Here is a 19,626-nt window from a genome sequence, read left to right on the forward strand (position 1 = left end):
CCCCGCCGCCGCCGCCGCCGCCGGGGCTGACGTCACAAGGCACCCAGCCGCCAGCGCCCCGCGGTGCGCGCCCCGCGCGAGGACCCGCCGCCCTCTCGGCGCCGACACCCAGGCGCGCGGCGCGCGTGCCCGTCTCCGCCTGCAAGCGCGGCTGAAGATGGCGAGCCCGGCGCCTCCCAAGCACGCCGCCGAGGGATGCCCGGCTCCGGCGGTCGCCGAGCAGCCGCTGCGGCCGCGGCCGCCGCCCCGGACTCCCCCCGAGGAGCAGGGCGAGGAAGCGCAGGAGGAAGGGGCGGTGGCGACCGGCGCGGGGCCGCAGGTGGAGGAGGAGGCCGCCGGCGGGGTGGCCGCCGCCGTGACCTGGCTGCTGGGGGAGCCCGTGCTGTGGCTGGGCTGCCGCGCGGACGAGCTCCTGAGCTGGAAGAGGCCGCTGCGCAGCCTGCTCGGCTTCGTCGCGGCCAACCTGCTGTTCTGGTGAGAGCTCGGGGTGGGTGGGGACGCCCAGGAGGGCGGGTGACCTTGGGGCGCTCAGGAGCGGGCGGAGGGCGCGCCCCGGGCCGGCTGGGGGGGGGTGCATCCTGAACCCCGCAGAGGAAGTGTCTGCCCTGCCCCACTTTTGGGGCCACCTTTCTCGAACAGGTAGACGCACACTTCAACTTTCCTCCAGAAGCACTTCCTAGTAAACAGTTGTCATCCTCCGTGTGCGTCTCCAGCGTGGCGTGGGAGGTGGTCGGCTGACCCGCATGCACCTGTACATACAGGTGTGCCCAGCGTGGTTGGAAACTTCGGCTTTTGCTTTCGAAAACTCACAGGTCTTGTCCTGCTGGCCCAAATCATGCCAGTGCAAACGTGCTTGTACTTGTGTTCGCTCTTGCACCTCGAGCAGGCATCTGGACCAGATTGGGTACATGCTCAAGACTGCACCGCCTTCATCAGCCACCCGAGATGGGCACTGAATGATTTGTTTTTCCATTCCCTGGAGGGCTGGGTTTATAGTCTTTACTCCCTGATGAGAAAACAAGAGGCAAACAGGTGGATAGTGTACATGGCCCCGCTGCCCCGCCTCCCCTCTCCCAGGTGTGTGCACGGTGTTGTAAACAGTCACACTTTCAAGTGAAGTACACAATAGAATCTACAGGAATGTTCTCGGAGAAGCCCCTGATCAACAGGTTTGTCTCTCCAAAAAACGCCCTTCACCAGTAAGGGCAGGGAAGGTGTCTGGCTCCTTCACCGAAGGGAAGTTGGTGTGCCCTGTCTTCTGTTGGAGGATGGAGAAAAGCCTTCTTTGTTTGCAACTGTGTCCTGGTAATAAGCGTGATCAGCACAGTGCAGAATAAGTAGGGGGCAGGCAGGAGTTACCTTTTTACAGGACATAGACTTATTAACCTTAAAGTTAGGAATTAAGAAAGTTCACAGAACATACACAGAATGCCATTTTCTAGGCTACCTGGAGCAACTTGAAAATTCTTCTGCTGATCTGTGCTTGTCGTGATTTCTCTTAAAGTGAGCTGTATCTTATCAGGGTCACTGAATGTGAATTTATTTTGGATATTTCAGCTGTACTTGTTTCTCGTGTTTATTCCAAATTTCTTTATCCTGTTCTGAAGTTACATGAGCCCTCAAATAAGGAGGATATACTGCATTGTGCTAGATCAAGCCACAGTCCAATAATCTTAGGACTGTGGTTCCCTCATTTTACTGATGAGGGACATGTTTTTAAGATTCTCTTAATTTTAAATTGTATTTATTTACTTAAAAAACAGTTAATAGCCTTAGAGTTCAAACATTTAAAGGTTTAAAAAAAAAATGATACACATTTCAGAGATCTACCTCCATGCCTGTCTCTGGCCACCCAGTTTTCTCCCAGAGGCAACCAATTTTACCAGTTTCCTCTGTATCATTCCAAACTGCATATTTTTTAAAATAGGGAATATTCTGTACAAACTGTGGGATACTATTTGAGCTATTCCTCTTTTTGTATGTTTTGGCAATCACTTATTTTTCACCTGCATAGAATTCTATCATAAAGATGTCACAAATTATTTAACCTTTTCCCTACTGATGGATTAAGATAGTTTCCAAACTTCTGCTCTTTCAGTGTTCTAGCTGATGGCCTTGGACATGCATTATTTTGCATATATGCAAGCATGTCTATAGGATAGGTTCCCAGAAGTGGAATTATTGGCTCCAAAAGAATGTATTTTTTTTTTTTAAGATTTATTTATTTGAGAGAGAGATGGAGCTCATGTGAGCAGGGGGAGGGGCAGAGGAAGAGGGAGAGAAAGACTCCCACTGAGCAGGGAGCTTTCATCCAGAGCTCAATCCCAAGACCCTGAGATCATGACCTGAGCTGAAATCAAGAGTTGGATGCTTAACCGACTGAGCCACCCATGTATCCCTGTACACATGTAGTTTTGATGAATATCATTATAGAATTTCCGTGGAGTTCTATAAGTTTATACTCCAGCCAGAGCCGGCAATGTGTGTGACTGCCTGTTTCTCTATACCCTTGCCAACAGTGTTTTACCAAACTTTCTGATCTTGCATGTCAGGTAGGTGAAAAAAGGCATCCCTATTTGGTTTTAATTTGCATTTCTCTAGGTTTGGGCATTTTTTTCTTATGTTCAAGAACCATTGTAATTATCTTTTCTTTGCATTATCTGTTTATAAATAACTTTGTCCATATTTTTAGTTGTGCCAGTGGGCTTTTTTCCTGTTTATTTGTAGGAACTCTATATTAACAATGTTAGTCTAATTTCTATTCTGTAAATTACAAATCATTTTTCTATGATACATATTAAATAGCATCAACTAAAAAGAATGATTTTTGCATAAAGTAATTGAAAGGCATATTTGGTATTATTTTGGGGTGATGTCTTCCATCCACTTTATAAAACTTTTTTCTTTTTAAGTAAGCTCTGTTCCCCATGTAGGGCTTGAACTCATGACCCTGAGATCAAGAGTCACACGCTCTACTGACTGAGCCAGGAGGGCACCCCCATCCTTTTTTTTTTTTTTTTTTTGGTCTGATGGAGAGGCAAACAATGGTCAGGCATTCAGTCCAGTTATAGCTTTCTGCTTGTCTGTTTTATTTCTTCTCCTCTTTGCAGTATCTATATTCCATGCATGTATTTTCTTTGACAGAAAGATGAGGCCCAGTTTTAAAATTCTGAAATACTTATTAGTTGTAATTTCTGATCCATTTATTAATTTCATTAAAATGTTGGTGTTCTATCTCCTTCTCTTGCTTTTGGGGTTAAAATGATTTTCAAGGTCATCATTTTCTTTAAATAGTGTGCTTCTTATCAAGTGATCTTAAATTATGTGACACTCTAGCAGTCCATGTCCTAGGGACTCTAAAACTGTATTTTTTATGAGAAAAAAAGATCAGTGTTAGAAATATGAGAAACCCAAATTTTGTCTTAGGCAAAAATGATTTTTTTTCTTTAATTGGCATTATTGCATTTTTGTGGAAATTAATTTTCTAAACCTTTTTTGAATGATTTAGTACCTGATCCTTGCAGTAGCTTTCAAGATTTTGATTTGGGGTTCAAAAGTTCTAACATTTTGCAGCTGTCCTTTATCTGCAAGATTTTAGGGCCACGCACTAGAAGCCCCAAATCTGAGACACGGCCATTACAAATGTGATAACCCAAGGCTGCATGAAGCAGGTGTGGGGGAAGAAACAGAGAAAGCATCATTCGATGATGGAGTTTTGCGGGAGTGACAGCATAGTGGCTGGAGGAGATTGTGGGGTCTTCCTGAGATAACTGACTGAATAAGACCCGGAGGGACAGGAATGGTTTGGGTAGATTTCATATAAGGTCAATGGCATTCCAGCCCTAAGACATTGCTCTTATACTTTGACTGATATACTGAACAGGTGCAATTAGGTGATGGTTGGTAGAGAAAAGTGAGGAGGTGAGACTGGCTAGGTATTTTAGACACATCTTTGGGGGGCATTGTGGTCATCTTGAATGTCAGACCATGTGTTTGGGTTTGTTCTTTTAATAGGCAATGGGAACAAAAAAATGTCAGTGTCCATGAATCTTTTAACGGATAAGTAAATTATAATACATGCATCCCTACCTTAAAATACTGTATCACAGTGAGGGCACCTGGGTGGCTCAGTCGGTCGAGTGTCTGCCTTTGGCTCAGGTCACAATCTCAGGGTCCTGGGAATGAGCCGCTCATGTGGCTGTCTGCTAAGTGGAGAGCCTGCTTCTCTCTGTCTCTCTCTCTCTGCCCATCCCCTGGCTCGTGCTGTCTCTCCCTCTATCTCAAGTAAATAAAATCTTTTAAAAAATACAATATCACAGTGAAAATAAACAGCTATAGGCAACAACGAATTTTACAAATGTAGATGAATTTTACAAACATAACTTTGGACTAAAGAAGCACACAGTATGTGTAGAATTATCCAGTTTTTAAAAAGTTTTTGCATGCATTAAACTAAACAGTATTGATCAGGGCTATACACATAGGAGATTAGAAACACAGTCTTTTCTTTCTCTCTTTTCTTTTTTCTTTTTCTTTTTCTTTTTTTTAAGAGAGGACAAAATACGTGGGGGGAGGGGTAGAGGGAGAAGGAGAGAGAGAATCCTAAGCAATCTGCATGTTCAGTATATAGCCCCACATGGACCTCAGTCCCAAGACCCTGAGATCATGACCTGAGCTGAAATCAAGAGTTGAACCCTTAACCAACTGAGCCACCTAGGTGCTCCTAGAAAGACCTTCTTATCCCTAAAGTCAAGGAAGTATTTATCTCTGGGAGGAGTGAGAAAGTATGACCACAGAGAGGCACATAGAAAGTTCTGGGGTGTAGGCAGTGTTCTATTTTTTGGCTCTGGTGGTAGTTATATGACATTCAAGTTCTGATTATTTTAAAACTGTATGTGTGTGTGTGTGTGTTCTTATCTATGATATATTTTATGAAAAATGCTGGAATACTAAATAATACTTAAAAAAATGGCATTGACTCACAGGTCCAAGGAGTTTGATAAAACACAGACCATAGATAGTGCCTGTCTCAAGAAGCAGGATTTCTACAACCTGAAATAGATTGATCAATGACCCAACAGTCTTAGGACTGTGTCTTTCTCATCTTACCAACAAAGAACATGTTTTTAAAATTCTTTTTCTTATTTTTAAATTTTGCTTATTTTAAGAAATTGCTATACCGCCTCACAGTTCAAAAGTTTAAAAGTACAAAAGGGTAAACAGCTTGAAGAACTCTTTCCCACGCCTGTCCCTGGCTACCCTGTTTCCTCTCAGAGGCAATCAGGGACACCACTTTTAAGCACAACATAAAATAGGATGGACTCAATGAAGCAGAAAACACTATTTTTGTTTTTAAGGGATTAACTTGGCGTATACGGTCAACAAAATGCACACACTTCATGTGTACTGCCAGTTATACAGGCTCGTGTAACCATACAACAGTCAAGATCTAGAACATTCCCATCACTCCTAAAGATTTCTTCAAGTCCCTTCCCTGTCAGTCCCCACCCCTGGGGATTTTTAAAATTTATTTGACAGAGAGATCACAACTATGGAGAGAGGCAGGCAGAGAGAGAGGGGGAAACAGGCTCCCCACTGAGCAGAGAGCCTGATGCGGGGCTCGATCTCAGGACCCTGAGATCATGACCTGAGCCGAAGGCAGTGGCTTAATCCACTGAGCCACCCAGGCGCCCCCAGCATGAAGTTTTGAGAGTCTTCCCTGACTTGTATATCCATTATTTGTTCTTTAAAAAATTAACATCTAATGTATTTATTTGTTTTGGGAGTACGAGTCTGTGAATCATCAGTCTTACACACTTCACAGCACTCCCCACAGCACACACCTTCCCCAGTGTCCATCCCTCAGCCACCCCAGCCCTCCTACCCCTCACTCCCCCAGCAACCCTCCGTATGTTTCCTGAGATTGAGCGTCTCTTACGGTTTGTCTCCTCTGTGGTTTCATCTTGTTTCATTTTTCCCTCCCTTCCCCTACGATCCTCTGCCTTGTTTCTCAAATTCCTCATATCCGTGAGAGTATCTGTTCCTTTTCATTGTTGCCTAGTATGCCATTTAAGGGATATGCCGCAATTTATCCATTTGTTAGGTGATGTTCATTTGGCTTCTTTTCAGGGTTGGCTATCACAAATAAAACTACTAAGAACTTGAGGCGCAGATCTCTGTGAAATGTCTGTGGTGAGACTAGGGGCAAGGTCTGAGCTGTGTTTCCTCTGGCCACATGGCCGTTGCCTCCAATAAGGCGAGTGACGGAGCCAAATGCCGGTCATCTTGGTCCCCACGCTGGTCGGGGTACTGAGAGTGAATGCCTTACGGGGCATTCACCCTCTTGGGTCTGACTGCCCCTGCGGCCTGGAAAGCCACCCCAGTGTGATCCAGTTTTGAACCCACAGCTGGAGACCGCGGCCTACAGAGCAGTCTTTGCACGGGCTGTTTCCTTCAGGCCAGGCGGTGTTGCTTGACCACATTACCCGCCATTTATGTAAATAGGAAAACCGCAAGAAAGTGGTTTGCTTGGGGTGACGACGCAAGGGCATACCTGGCAAGGGACCCGTGGGAACTGCCTTCCGTGTATTCTCAGGCTGGGCATCTGTGCGGTCTGCCCTGCCCAGGACCTACCATGAGTCCTTGCAGCACTCGGTTTGGAAGGTTGCAAAGTCCAATGCCCATTTGGTTTCAAGAGCCCCTGGTATATGGTCACTGAGGGGTTCTTCCAGCTTGCACTGCAGTAGTGGCCCTCAAAGAGTGGTCTCTGACCAGTATGGTCCAGGGTACCCCCTGGGCACTTGTTAGAGACAAACATTGAAGTAGTGGCCCTCAAAGAGTGGTCTCTGACCAGTATGGTCAAGCATACGCCCTGGGCACTTGTTAGAGACAAAGATCATGGGCTCCACTCCACACCTACTGAACCAGGAACCTTGGAGGTGGGACCAAAGCATCTGAATTTTCTCCAGCTCCCTGGGTGACTCGACCCACAAGTTTGAGAACCACTGTGTTTGATCCCACTTTCTGGGATCACAAGCCCTCTTCTCCATAAGGCAGCATTTCCATTGGTGACAACTAAATAGTAAATATTTTCTTTACAGTGGGTTGAGCCTACCTCTTGATTATTTCTGCAGCTGCCCAAGATCCACACCCCCCTTCCTGGACAACCCTTTGTTTCAAGATGCATTCTCTTCTTCTCCTGCTGAGTCCTTTTCTCCCAGCTGAGAACTCCTGGGCTTCTTCCCTCACTGTTTTCCAGACTCTTCCGTACATGCTTCATTTAATCTGTATTCTTCCTGAATGCAGCATTCCTGAGATGATCTGACCGGTGTTTCCCGCCCCACCCCCCCCCCACTCCTGGACAGCATTCACATAACCTGAGATTTGATAATCACTCTCTTTGATAGCCGCGTTTATTGACAGTTGTTAGACTCTTATTTTATAGATATTTAAAGCTCTCTATATGTGTATATGTGTGTGTGTATATATATAGGTCTGGGCCCATATATATATCTATCTATATATATATCTCTGTGTGTGTGTGTGTGTATAAAATTATAATCTGTCAAACTATACTAAAATTACTAAGGACATTCATAGTACTGTATATAAATCTTACAGCAACTCGGTAAGGCAGGTATTGTTCCCTTTTTATGCAAGAGGAAACTGAGGCTTGTGGGAGTTTAATTGAATTATCAAAGGGTGACTTTGACCTGTACCCTTCACCAGAATATTTGCAGTGATGGAAATACTCTACATTTGTACTGCATGGTAACCTCTGTGACTATTAAGCACATGAAATGTGGTTAGTCTGACTCAGAGACTATATTTTAAATTTTACTTATGGTTAAATTTAAATAACCACATATGGCTAGCAGCTGCCATATTGAGAAGCACAGTCCTAGTCACAGGGCTGGGTCATGAAGCCATGCCCTTTCCCCACAAATTTAGTGTTGTTTTGGTTTTTTCGTTTTACTGCGTCATCTAAAGAGAAGATAGATTACAGGAGCCAATGATTAGGGCTTATATTTTGCAGCATTACAGTATTATACTTAATGATCTGTTGGAAGAATGCTGTTTCTGGGTTAGGAGGGATTTTTTTTTTCTTTCTTTAACTTGATAGCCGGTCTAGTCCATACTCCTCACTTATCTCTGCTCCAGCTCGGCAATCCGACGTGGTTGAACGTCTGCTCCAGACCCACGTGGTGCAGGCTTACTGGGTATACCAGAAATCCCAGTCTGTGTTTGTCTCTGAGGACTTCTACTCTGGTTTGGGAGCATGGCTGGTCCAGTGAATTGATTGAAACACTACACCACGATTCTGAATTGTATGCCACAGCCCCCAGAGCCTTACAGTTTTGGAATACTGGAGATCAGGAGAGCTGGAGTGGTTAATGAAAGCTCTGTGTGGATTATTGATCATATAGACCTAAAAAAGAAGATATAATTATAAAAGTAAAGATTAACGAAGAGGGAAGGCCAGAAATAAATGGGGGGTAAGCACCGGCTGTTGCCAGCATGGGGAGACCTGCTTCACACTGAGGGTATGTTCTGGGAAACGTGGAATATAAGTTATTATTCTTGGATCTGAAACATTGAAAGATATTCCAGAGGTTTGGTGAACTGATCCGGACCCGAGGATACTCCCTCAGCCTGAATAGGGTGGGGGTAGTTCAGAAAAGTCTTGCCAGACAGAAAGGCTTTAGTTCATTGGAAAGAGTCATGAACTTTTTTTGTACTCAGCATTTAGCAGACATTTCTTGAGTGGTGGTCTCATGTGCCTGTTCTTAGACACAATGGCTCTTTCATGAGTTCCCATGGAAGGCTGGTCTTTGAGACCTCAGGATCTTAGCACCAGGAACTTCTAGTTGAGGACCTCAAAGACAAGGCTGTTTTTACTCGAAGAATACTCCTTCTTGAAACCATCAGCTTTTCCTCTCTCGTAACTCCAAAGCTCTTCCTTAGTGATTTTGCACAATTTTATGATTATGCTATTTGGATAATAACTTTACCTCAGCTTCTTTTTTCTACTCCTTTTTTTCCCCTTTTATCCTGTTGTGCATGACTGTTTCTAAATTGCTGGATAGATTCAAATGAGTACAAATAAATGAGGTGTATCATTATTACTAGCAGCTGGGAGTACAGTGATGACTCAGACACGGTCTGACTCCTGGGGAGAGAAAGGGATTAGTAAGCAAATAATTCTAATGCAGGGTTATGCTGTGCACACCAAATGATCACACATGGGCCCAGAAGAAGCAACAGAATTTCCTTAGATAACAAACAGGGGACTTTGGGGACGGGGCAGGAGACAGGAGGATGGGCATGTGAAAAGTCCAAGCGAGCTAATACATGTTGAGTCATGGTTGTGTACTAGATACTCAGTTAATTCCTGGGAGCTTGAACACTAGCACTCGTGCGTGCTCACTTCTGCAGACGGACGAAGAAACTGAAAGAAAAGAGGAGGGGAGAGGGTGAGACCCCAAAAGAGGGGGCGGGAGAGCTGGTTTATGCGCTCCGGGGAATACAGAAGTGAGGTTGGAAAGAGAAATGCTGGGGCCGGTTTAGGAAGGGCTTACTATCGGGCCATGCCAAGGAATTGGGACAACATCAACAAAGCAATTGCTACCTATCCCCCTAATATAAATAGCATCATGTTAGACCCTTTCTTCTGAAACCTCCGTTCAAAAAATCAACAAATATTTACAGAGTGTAATACTGTACACTACTGGCGCTGTTTAGGCGCTGGAGATATCACGGGGGACACGGAACGTGTAGGTAGGCTCTCTCTTTTCACGGAGCTCGCATTCCAGTGGTGGAAATGGCCAGAGAAGGACGACAAACAAATACAGAAAAGGCTAGAAGCAGCTGGAGGCTCTGGAGGAAACAAGCAGGGACAGGGGACAGGGCGGGACAAGGAGGCGCTACTTTGCTGAAGTGGTCGTTGCTGGCGTCTCAGGGAGTGACCTTGAACGGACACCCGAAGGACGAGCGGGGCAGCGGTCCCGTCCGCTCCCTCTGTGGTGGGATGTGCCCGAGGAGACGGCCTGTGCAGAGGCCCTGAGTGCAGTGGGCCTGGGTGTGAAGAGCATGGCGAGGAGTGTGCGGCTGCAGACGGGGTGAGCCAGGCGGAGACGCCGTGGGGTTCGCCCGAAGTCCACACGGCAGCTGGGCCGTATTCTGCTTTTTGCCTTTCCTCGGCCCCCCTGGATGAAGGAGGGGGTGAGAGCCTGGGACCGGAGACCAGGAGGAGCCTCACCGGAGCACGGGGTGGTGAACAGAGGCAGTGGGGGTAGGGAAGAGGCCATGGCTTCAGAGGGAAGGAAAAATCTGGAGGAAAAACCGCGAGTATCGAGTGACGTCGGGGGTGGGAAGAAAGAGGTGGGGGGTCTACAAGGAGGGGCTGCCACTAACCCGCACGAGAGTCCCTGAGGGGCAACAGGTTGAGGCCACGGGGAAGAAGGGTGACCTGTCCAGTCTTGGGAGGTGGAATTGGACGTGCCTGTGGGCCGCGCTGTGAAGCTGTCCGAGTGCATCCCTCCAGGCCCAGCTCCATGGGCTGGTGCTCAGGGGACAGATGGCTGCAGTACGGGGTTGGGTATGTGGGGGAGCCGGTGTGGGCAGGCGGGAAATCCTCGGGGAGCACTGACTGGCTAACAACAGGAGCACCTGGAGGACGGTGTTGAGGAAACTCGTCACCAAGATGGGTGCTCCCCAAAGAGCCCCGTTCACAGGAACGCTGGAGCACGGTGGGCCCCAGAGGGAGGCGCCGGGAAGAAGCCAGGTCCGCCAACTCTCCAGGGCGTCAGCGAGCCTTCCCCGTGCAAGGGCTCCTTCCTGGCCCTGGTGGGAGCAGCGTGTGCTGGGGCCTGGCCGTCAAGGCGCAGCAGAAGGGACGGCTTCTCACTTCCGTCCTCCTGGCCACTTCACGATTTGGCTGGCTCCCGACTTGGCCCAGAGAATTCGAGCAGTTTCCAAAATTCATACTCTGTAGGCCATTGAGATAACCTACTTGAATGTGAGAAGGTGCGTGTTAAAGCTGTTCCTATTTGCCTTCCTGTAGAGTCGTACCCCGTCCCCTCCATGCCGTCGTCCAGGTGCTGTGAGACCTCCGGGGGGGTCCTCCAGAGGACACTGGGGCCTGGGGGCGCTGGGGGCGGTGGGGAGGAAAGGTTGAGGACATGGGGCAGGAGAAGTGACGCAGGGATTCTGGGGGAGGCCGCAGGAGGCTACGCTGAAAAGGACTCCTCTTCCTCAGATACGTGAGGACAAGGCAGGGGCAGGTGGGCCTGTCCTGGAGGTGGCCGGGAGCCCTGTGTGGCGGTGAAAGACGGAGAAGATCTGTTTAGGGCCCTGATGGCCGGTGAGCCTGGCTGCAGCCTTCTCGGAGGAGAGCGGGACGTTGCAGATACCTGGGGGGGAAACTCTCAGATATGTTGTTTGCTTGGCATTATTTATGTTTAGCTCTTTCTTCAGCGAATCCATGTTTATCAGGTTCCTGTATTTTCATCTTTGCCCTCACAGACCCATTTTTTTTTTTCAAGGTGCACTTTAGTCTGTATTAGTTTAACAGTCCGTATTTTGAGGGGCAGTTCCCATTTGCTTGAAGAATAAGCTCCGATGTGTCCATGGTATCCGTATATCATGACAGACATGCTTTTTAGAAGCATACAATGCTTCGCTATTGTCAAAGATCCTTCTAGAACATTCTCTAGCGTGCTTTTTGTTCTCTGCAGATTTCCATGCATTTGGGAAGGAAATCTTTCTGTCTGGGACTGAGGGGGACAGTGCCTGAGTAGAGCACTATGGGCCCACTTGCCTGGTCTAGATGGAAGGAATCTTAAAACCAGGGGAAGAGCAGGAGCCACCCACGGGCCAGCCAGCTGACTGAAGCTTCCTGATGAGAGGTTAAGCAGAAAGCTCACTCTTGCTGTGGCCTCCCAGGTTCACTGGGTTTCTAGATAAACTGATCTGGCTACTGTGTAACAAGGCAGGTTTCACCAGACAGAGCTGGGTGCCCGCTGTTGTAGCCTTGCATGATTTCACATCATGGTGCCTGCAGAGGTCATCAATTTTAACGACCATTTACCGGACGCTGCGGGGCACTGGGTGTACTTACTATCTTACTGAATTCTCCTCTGACCCAGCATGGGACCAGAGTCCCCTGTTGCAAGAGGGATACCAATGCTCAGGGCCTTTAAGTGACTTGCCCCAAGGTGAAAGAAAGCATGTGGCAGAGCCGCCATTCCAGTCAGGCTTCTGGTATGTTCTTCCCTCAATAAGACTCTTCCACAAGGGAGGATTACTGTATAAAATGAGACATGATTTTATACAGCTTATTTCGTCTGTTTTCTAGGACAAAGTTAATTCTCCAATGAAAATATCAGCTGTCTCCCACATAGCTGGGTATGTCTGCTTTAGGGAAAGAAGTGAATTTATTTTTCCCAGTAAAATTTCAGCACCAACCACCGCCCTCACCCTCAGCTCCACTCTGCCACCTCGGTGTTGCCATTTTAGGCATGAATGACCCAGACTCCTTGTGCACTGGTCCAAGATGTCAAATGGTCCAGCTAGGTCCTCTTTCAGGTACCCTTTGGGTGGGCCCTCCTGACTCACGGGTAGCTCTTTCTCCATAGGTCAGTTGTCCAGTGGACTCCTGCCTGTTCTCAGGCGGCTGCACCCCTGTGTATTCTGGGATGGGACATCTTGCTTAGTGTTTGGGAAATGACATCTTTAAGGAGCACTCTGCTGTATCCCGGCTGGGGTTGGGCTGACACCGGCGGCAGTGCCTTTATGGAAGGGACACAAGAGGTCAGGAGAGCCCAGATCACCCTGCTTCTCCTGTGGCCCATGTGCAAAGCCATCATGCTCTGCAGCTGTTCGGGGCCCCAGGGCCACGCCTTCTGGGGCTCGAGGCTGGCCCTTGGAGTCCCCCTGCCCCGGGGCTTCCTGTTAATTTCAGTTGTCCCTCTGCCTCTATCTTCCTCCGTGCCTTGCTCCATTTGAAGGAATTTTATTTCTCTCTGTGTGGGTTCTGATTCTTAGAAACTTAGGAGAACTTTGTTGACTACGACCTGGGTCAAAGAAAAAACCCTACAGTTACAATATGTAGTAAATGATAATGCGAATCATGCACGTGAAATGCAATCACTGTCTTTCTTTGTGTACACGGGCTTGCGCTCTCTGTCAGGTCAATTAATTCCACCAGGCTTTTAATAAAAACAGTGTCTTTCGCCCTGCCTCTCCCCAGGTCCCAGTCTTGGTTCTCAAAGCAACTGTTGTTATTTTTCTGCTTTTTAGGTCCGTTTTTAGGCTTTTCTAAATAATATCCTTACAATGCCATTCCTTTTTTTTTTTTCTCTTTTTGGACAATTATAAACAATTTCTTGAAATTTTTTTGAGGGATAATTGGCGTATAATGTCAAACAGTTTCAGATAATCAACATGAAGATTTTATAGTGGTATATATCTCAAAATAATCACCACAGTATGTCTAATGACTGTCTGTCACCAGACTTAGTTACAAGTTTTGTTTTTGTTTTTTTTTATGCCATTTCTTGACTTAGCTATCTGAAATACCGTTTCTTCCCTCCCACCCCTGCCCACGTATCCTCCGTCCCCCCTCCATCCACTGTACTGATATCATCACTTGGGGTCCGGTCACTGACTTGTAAGCAGTGTTCATCCAGGAGGTAAGGAAAATGCCCCGTTTGCAGTTCCTTCCTGGTCTAACTTTATTTTGCTGTCACTCTTAGCATGTTTTTTCTATTTGATCTTTTTAACTCTCCAACATTTCTAGAAAACTCCCTTCGGTAAAGGGCAGACATGTTAGGCTGACCCGTCAGTCTCTGTCCTTTTTACCTCTGCCCTGGAGCCATCCTGCTGGAGCACCACCCTCCTCTCCTCGTCTCCTGGGTCTCCTGTCCCCATACGACATCCACACTGTCGCCCACTCCTCCTTGTCTGCGGTAGAACCTCTGTCACTGGATCCGTGCTGAAAACGGGCTCAGGAGAAATTTAGCAACCTGAATGGGGGAGCTTCCATTTCTTCTTGAGAATTTTCATGGTAACTTAAGATTTTCTTTCTTTTCTTTTTTTTTTTTTTTTAAGATTTTATTTATTTATTTGACAGAGAGTGGGAGAAAGAGCATGAGAGCACAAGCAGGGGGAGAGGGAGAGGGAGAAGCAGATTCCCCACTGAGCAAAGAGCCCGATGCAGGGCTCCATCCCAGGACCCTGGGATCATGACCTGAGCCGAAGGCAGATGCTTAACAACTGAGCCACCCAGGCGCCCCAATGGTAGCTTAAGATTTTCTGATGTTAATTTGAGTTCTTCATTTGTTTTCATTCTGCTAGTAGACTCTTTCTCAGTGAACTCTTCATCACGGAGAGAGCACATTCCCTAGCTTTGAGAGCACAAAGGAAGCCCGTGTTTTGAGAACTTGCCTGCAGAAGCCATCTTGACCCACCCTTCCAGCTAATTGCCAGTTTGGCTCGGGTTAGAGCTCTAGGTTGGGAATAATTTCCCCTTAAAGTTTGAAGCATGGCCCGCCCTGTCTGCTTGCTTGTGTCCAGTGTTGCTTTTGAGCAGATGAATGACTTTCCAAAGCCTCATCTCTTCTAGATGATCTAGAGTTGGTCTGGCTATGGATTTATGATTTCTGGTGTTTAGGTAAGCAGGGACCGGATCACGCTGCTGTTATTATTACTCATGCTTTGGGTCTTCAGTGCAAGCTTAAAGCAGTTTTTTTTTTCTTTTTTCTTTTGGCTTTCATGCCTTAAGGACCCAGTCTTTGCTTGCAGCATAAAAGCTCTGTGTGACTTTCGTAGTCTGTTCTCTAGGTGGGTGGAGTTGAACACAGGGCTTCTGTGTGTATCCTAGGGGTGTTCACTCAGGAAACAGCATGCGTGGGGCTCCCCAGAGTTGTTGAGGGAGGCTTTCCTGGCTGGATGCCGTAGGCTTTGCTGAGTCGAACCTGGGGGGCTGGGTGTCAGGCCTGGCACGTGGCCTGGCTTTGCATGAGCACAGGGGATCCTAGAACGGCTGCGCTGAAAGCAATCAAAACGCAGAGCGAATTTGTGCCTTGACCTTGTCAGCACAGTGCTCAAAGCAAATACTTTAACTTGTCACGGACAGGATGCGCTGAGTTGAAGAGAGCGCCGGTGCTATCTGTGTTTTTGATCTGGGTTGGAGCTTAATGCTACGTAGGTGCCGATTTCTGCTTGCCAGCTTCCCAGAGGCCACCCTGGCACGTTTTGCTTGTGTTTCGCTGGGCTGTGTAGCCCCGAAAGCAGCGTGCGTTCAGAGAAACACATTTCAGCCAAAGAATGAGTGGAGCAAATCTGTTGGAATCATCCAGGACCCCGAGTTCCCCGGTTCTTTGGAAGTACTAATCCGTGCTCGGTATTTAAAAGAAGCTGCTTCTGTCTGTGATCATGCTGAGCTAGCTCTGACTTAGGGAACCATGTCATTTATTTTGTTAGCTGCTAATTAGAGCCTTTCCAAAGAAGGCACCTGTGTGATGAAAGGTAGAGGATCTCTGCTCTAATTTAATCACCTGGTCGTCCCAGTGAAGAAACTGAGTCCCAAGGCTCCCCAGTGAGCTGGTGGCAGCACGGCCTGTATCAGAGCCTCCTGACCCCTTTGTCTCAAAACCGCATGCCCCTGACTGCTGAAAGGTAAGCATAATGAAACGAGGAAGCCGAAATAAAATGTTCCCAACTGCCGGAATCACCGACAGTAGTTTGCAGGTGGAGATTTTACTCTCTTGATCCAACCACATCTTTGGGGCTTGCGAATGTGGAATGAGTGAATTGACCAACCTCCCCAAGATCTGCCAGAACCCTCAAAAGCTTGCAGCAGTGCTCCTTGGGCATTGGCTTTAAACTTCACACTCCCTTCCTCCCCACCATCAAGTGAACCAGAGTTAGTGAAAAGTCACTCTTGACCAAAGGAGACTTTCTCCCGCTCTCTGTATAATGGCTCGCATTTGACTACCTCTCCTTGAAACAAGATGCCCAGCGTCCAACTCATGCAGTATAGCCTTCTTTCAAATGATGAGGACAAGTCCATCCTGGAAAACCTTCTGTAAGAATTCTTGTCACTTAAAAACTCATTTGCCGTTCAAAGGAGAAACATTTTCATGTGCCTGAATTACAAATGGATACTTGTTTTTACTAGAACAATAGCAAGACCTGTCAAAATAGACAAGAGTCGCTTTCATAGTTACCAACATCATAGTTATCAAACACAACTTAAGGGCTTTTGTTGTTGCTAATAAAATCTCTAAAAGAACTACTGACCTTTTCTCCTCAAGCTCTTCTGTTCGTTCACAGAAAGCAGGCACGCACTCAGTGTCTTAAAAAAACTAAAGGTTTCTTGGGAAATAAAAGCAAAATGTAAAAGTAAAAAACCAATGTTGTCCTTTAGAACAGCATGAGGGGAGGGGTGCCTTGGTAGCTCAGTGGGTTAAGTGGCTGCCTTTGGCTCAGGTCATGATCTCAGGATCCTGGGATTGACTCCCTCATGGGGCTCCCTGCTAAGTGGGGAGCCTGCTTCTCTCTCTGCCTGCCCCCCCACCCCCGCTCATGCATGGGCTCTCTCTCTGACAAATAAATAAATAATATCTTAAAAAAAAAATCTCATTAAAGAAGAAAAGAACAGCATGATTTAGGGAGTGTAGGATTCCACCATGAATCAGAAAGTGATCATTCATCTGGGGCTCTGGGGCTCATACGTGCATAAAATCCAAATCTATCTTTGTGTGCGGAAGGAGGGACGTTATAAGAAACTGTTTCTACAGTCGAGTTCCTGTACCTTGAATGGACACTATAGGATGGAAGCCCTATTTCATCTACAAATTCATCTTTTTAGGAATGCATTATTTTCTTGGACTGCCTTTTGAATTTAACTTCCATATGCACTCACAGTAAATTCAAAACAACACTGATGTGTGTAACTTCAAAAAGTTTTAGTGGGAGACTTTCAACAGTTTATTACCATAGTTTATGAGAAAACGGTGTAGTAAATTTTCAGCTTTCTTAAAAATGGTATCTTAATTAGCTATTAAGATATCATTTTTAAGAAAGCTGAAAATTAGTTGAAGATCTTTAACAACAAAGTTCTGTCTTCAGAACTTCAAAGTGGTATAGTAAATTTTCAACTTTCTTAAAAATGATATCTTAATAGCTAATTAATAGATATTAATATCTTAATAGCTAATTAAGATATCATTTTTAAGAAAGTTGAAAATTAGTTGAAGATCTTTAACAACAAAGTTCTGCCTTCAGCTCAAGTTTTGTTTATTAGGATAGACATTAAAATATAAACCAATGGTAATGGAAAATATGATTTAAAAATAACTTTTTTGAAATTCACTAGTATCAGGAACACTAGCTTTCCTGTATCAAAATGGATATTGATCATTTCCATTAAAAATTTTCACTTTAAATAATATCACTAAATATAGCTGAAAAGCTGACATGGTTGTATAATTTTTTAAGATTTATTTATTTTAGAGAGAGAGTAAGCACAAGTGGGGAGAGGGGTAGAGGGAGAAAATCTCAAGCAGACTCTGTGCTGAACACAGAACCCGATGTGGGTCTTGATCCCAGGACCCTGAGATCATGACCTGAGCTAAAATCAAGAGTCGGACGTTTAAATGACTGAGCCACCCAGATGCCCCCACATTTATATATTAATGTCATGTATGATTAAGACCCTGGGTTCTGTATATGTGCCGGCTCTCAGCTCTGTTGCTGCCCATGAATCTCTGCTATGTCGGGGGTTTACCTGGTGCAGGCAGGTACGTGTCTTATGAGCCCGTGGTTGACACATACCTATGGCATTCAAGAGCATGGCTGTTAGCGAAAGAACCATTCTTGGGCTGTAGTCCCTGGAATGTTAGTGCTGGTCTCTGGGTTCTAGTTGGAATTCCCAGTTGCCTGGTAAGAAGCCCGGACCTATATCGGCACTGGTATGGCTTTCATTGTAAGTATGTCTGCCTGCGCTAGAGGGAGGCACATCTGCCACCACCCCCACTGTTCTGGAGGTGAGGATGTTGGCCGGGACACCGTTCTCTTTGTCCTCTTTGACCTGACAACCACACCATTGCAACAGGCCTGGGCACAGTGGCGTGTTAGGACTGCCGTACTGACTTCCAGTAGGCTCTGAGAAGTCTGGTTGGTCTTCCCTTAAAGAAATAACAATTCATCTAAGCAGAGATCCAGGGGCCATCCATATATGATTGGTTGCTCCCCCCAAAAGTCTTCAAAAACTGTCCAGAAATTTTGATGCTTCCCATACCATTTTTTTTTTTTTTTAGTTGTTATTTTCAGGAGAGTGTGCTCTTGGGAATTTAATGATTGCATTAATTACATGCTTGATTGCTTAATTATGATCATTGGCTTATTTATTAAGCAAATATTGAATGAGCAACAATGCAAGAAAAATGCTGAGTACCGGGACGCCTGGGTGGCTCAGTTGGTTGAGCAGCTGCCTTCAGCTCAGGTCATGATCCCAGCGTCCTGGGATCGAGTCCCACATCGGGCTCCTTGCTTGGCGGGGAGCCTGCTTCTCTCTCTGCCTCTCCCTGTCACTCTGTCTGCCTGTGCTCGCTCTCACTCCTCTCTCTCTGACAAATAAATAAATAAAATCTTAAAAAAAAAATGCTGAGTACCTGCTGTCAGCCAGGTAATGATCTGGTGCTGGAGCGCCACCAGCGAGAGGGAGAGGCGGGCCCTTCTCTTATGTGACCTAAGGGTTGGTGTCAGGAAGAGCAGACGGTAAACAAATGCACAAGCAAGTAAACACACGAGCAGAAATCAAGATGAGTACTACAAACGGAAAAGGCTAGCCTGGAAGAGCCAGGAGTGGACTAACTTGACTGCAGGCTGCCAAGGAGATGACTGACTTTGCAGCATCATTTTGACTGAATGGGACCACGGTCCACACAGTGATGCCTTGATTCATTCTTGTGCCTTTGCCAGCCTTCTGAAAACAAACACCTTTTGCTAAAGAACTTGTGTCTTCCTGGATCAGGATAGCCAGGTCCTCTGGGGCATGGCTGATTGGAAGTTCTGAGGTCGCCGACCACACGGTTGGGGGTTGTTTTATGAAGATGGCTATTAATTCACAGAGGACATCTCTGACCTTGCACAGAGTTTCCCCTCCCATTCAGGGCTCCTCCGACTGAAATGCAAGCTCATAGTTGACTCATAGACCGTGCTCTGCTCTGGGTCATGGGTTTGCCGACTCTGTTTGTGGTTGGACGACGGTGTTTCCTGTTACTGCTCATGTTTAACATCAAGTGTTACAGACACAGACACTGAGTTTCTCAGTGGGGGGAGCTTAATGAGAGACTGTCATCTTATCACATATTGTTTTATTCTTTTCCCCTGCATTGTTTTTCACCGGGACCAGCTGTCTTGTTTGGAGAGTTACTATGGCCCTGGGAATCTCAGGTAGAATTATCAGGAGAGACATGTGTTTTCCATTAGAGCTTGGTGAGGGCTGTGCTGAGGGTGTGTCTCTCTTGTTTAATTAGAGAAAGTTGTTAGGGTTGTTTCACTGTGTACTGCCCACGTGTGCACACCAAGGGGCCGGGGAATGGGCAAGTCTGCAAAGGG

At 46.5% G+C, this 19,626-nt stretch overlaps 1 protein-coding gene across 1 annotated transcript in view; it reads left to right on the top strand.

Moving 5' to 3' along the window:
• Window positions 1-46: 46 nt before the first annotated feature.
• The window catches only part of RETREG1 (reticulophagy regulator 1), a 126,823-nt gene continuing 107,243 nt past the window's right edge, over window positions 47-19,626 (top strand). Inside the window, exon 1 of the mRNA XM_032337729.1 lies at window positions 47-474. Within this exon, the coding sequence (XP_032193620.1) occupies window positions 158-474 (317 nt within the window). The 5' untranslated portion in view covers window positions 47-157. The remainder of the gene's footprint in view (window positions 475-19,626) is intronic.

Source organism: Mustela erminea, chromosome 3 (genome assembly GCF_009829155.1).
Source record: "Mustela erminea isolate mMusErm1 chromosome 3, mMusErm1.Pri, whole genome shotgun sequence".
Taxonomy (NCBI): domain Eukaryota; kingdom Metazoa; phylum Chordata; class Mammalia; order Carnivora; family Mustelidae; genus Mustela; species Mustela erminea.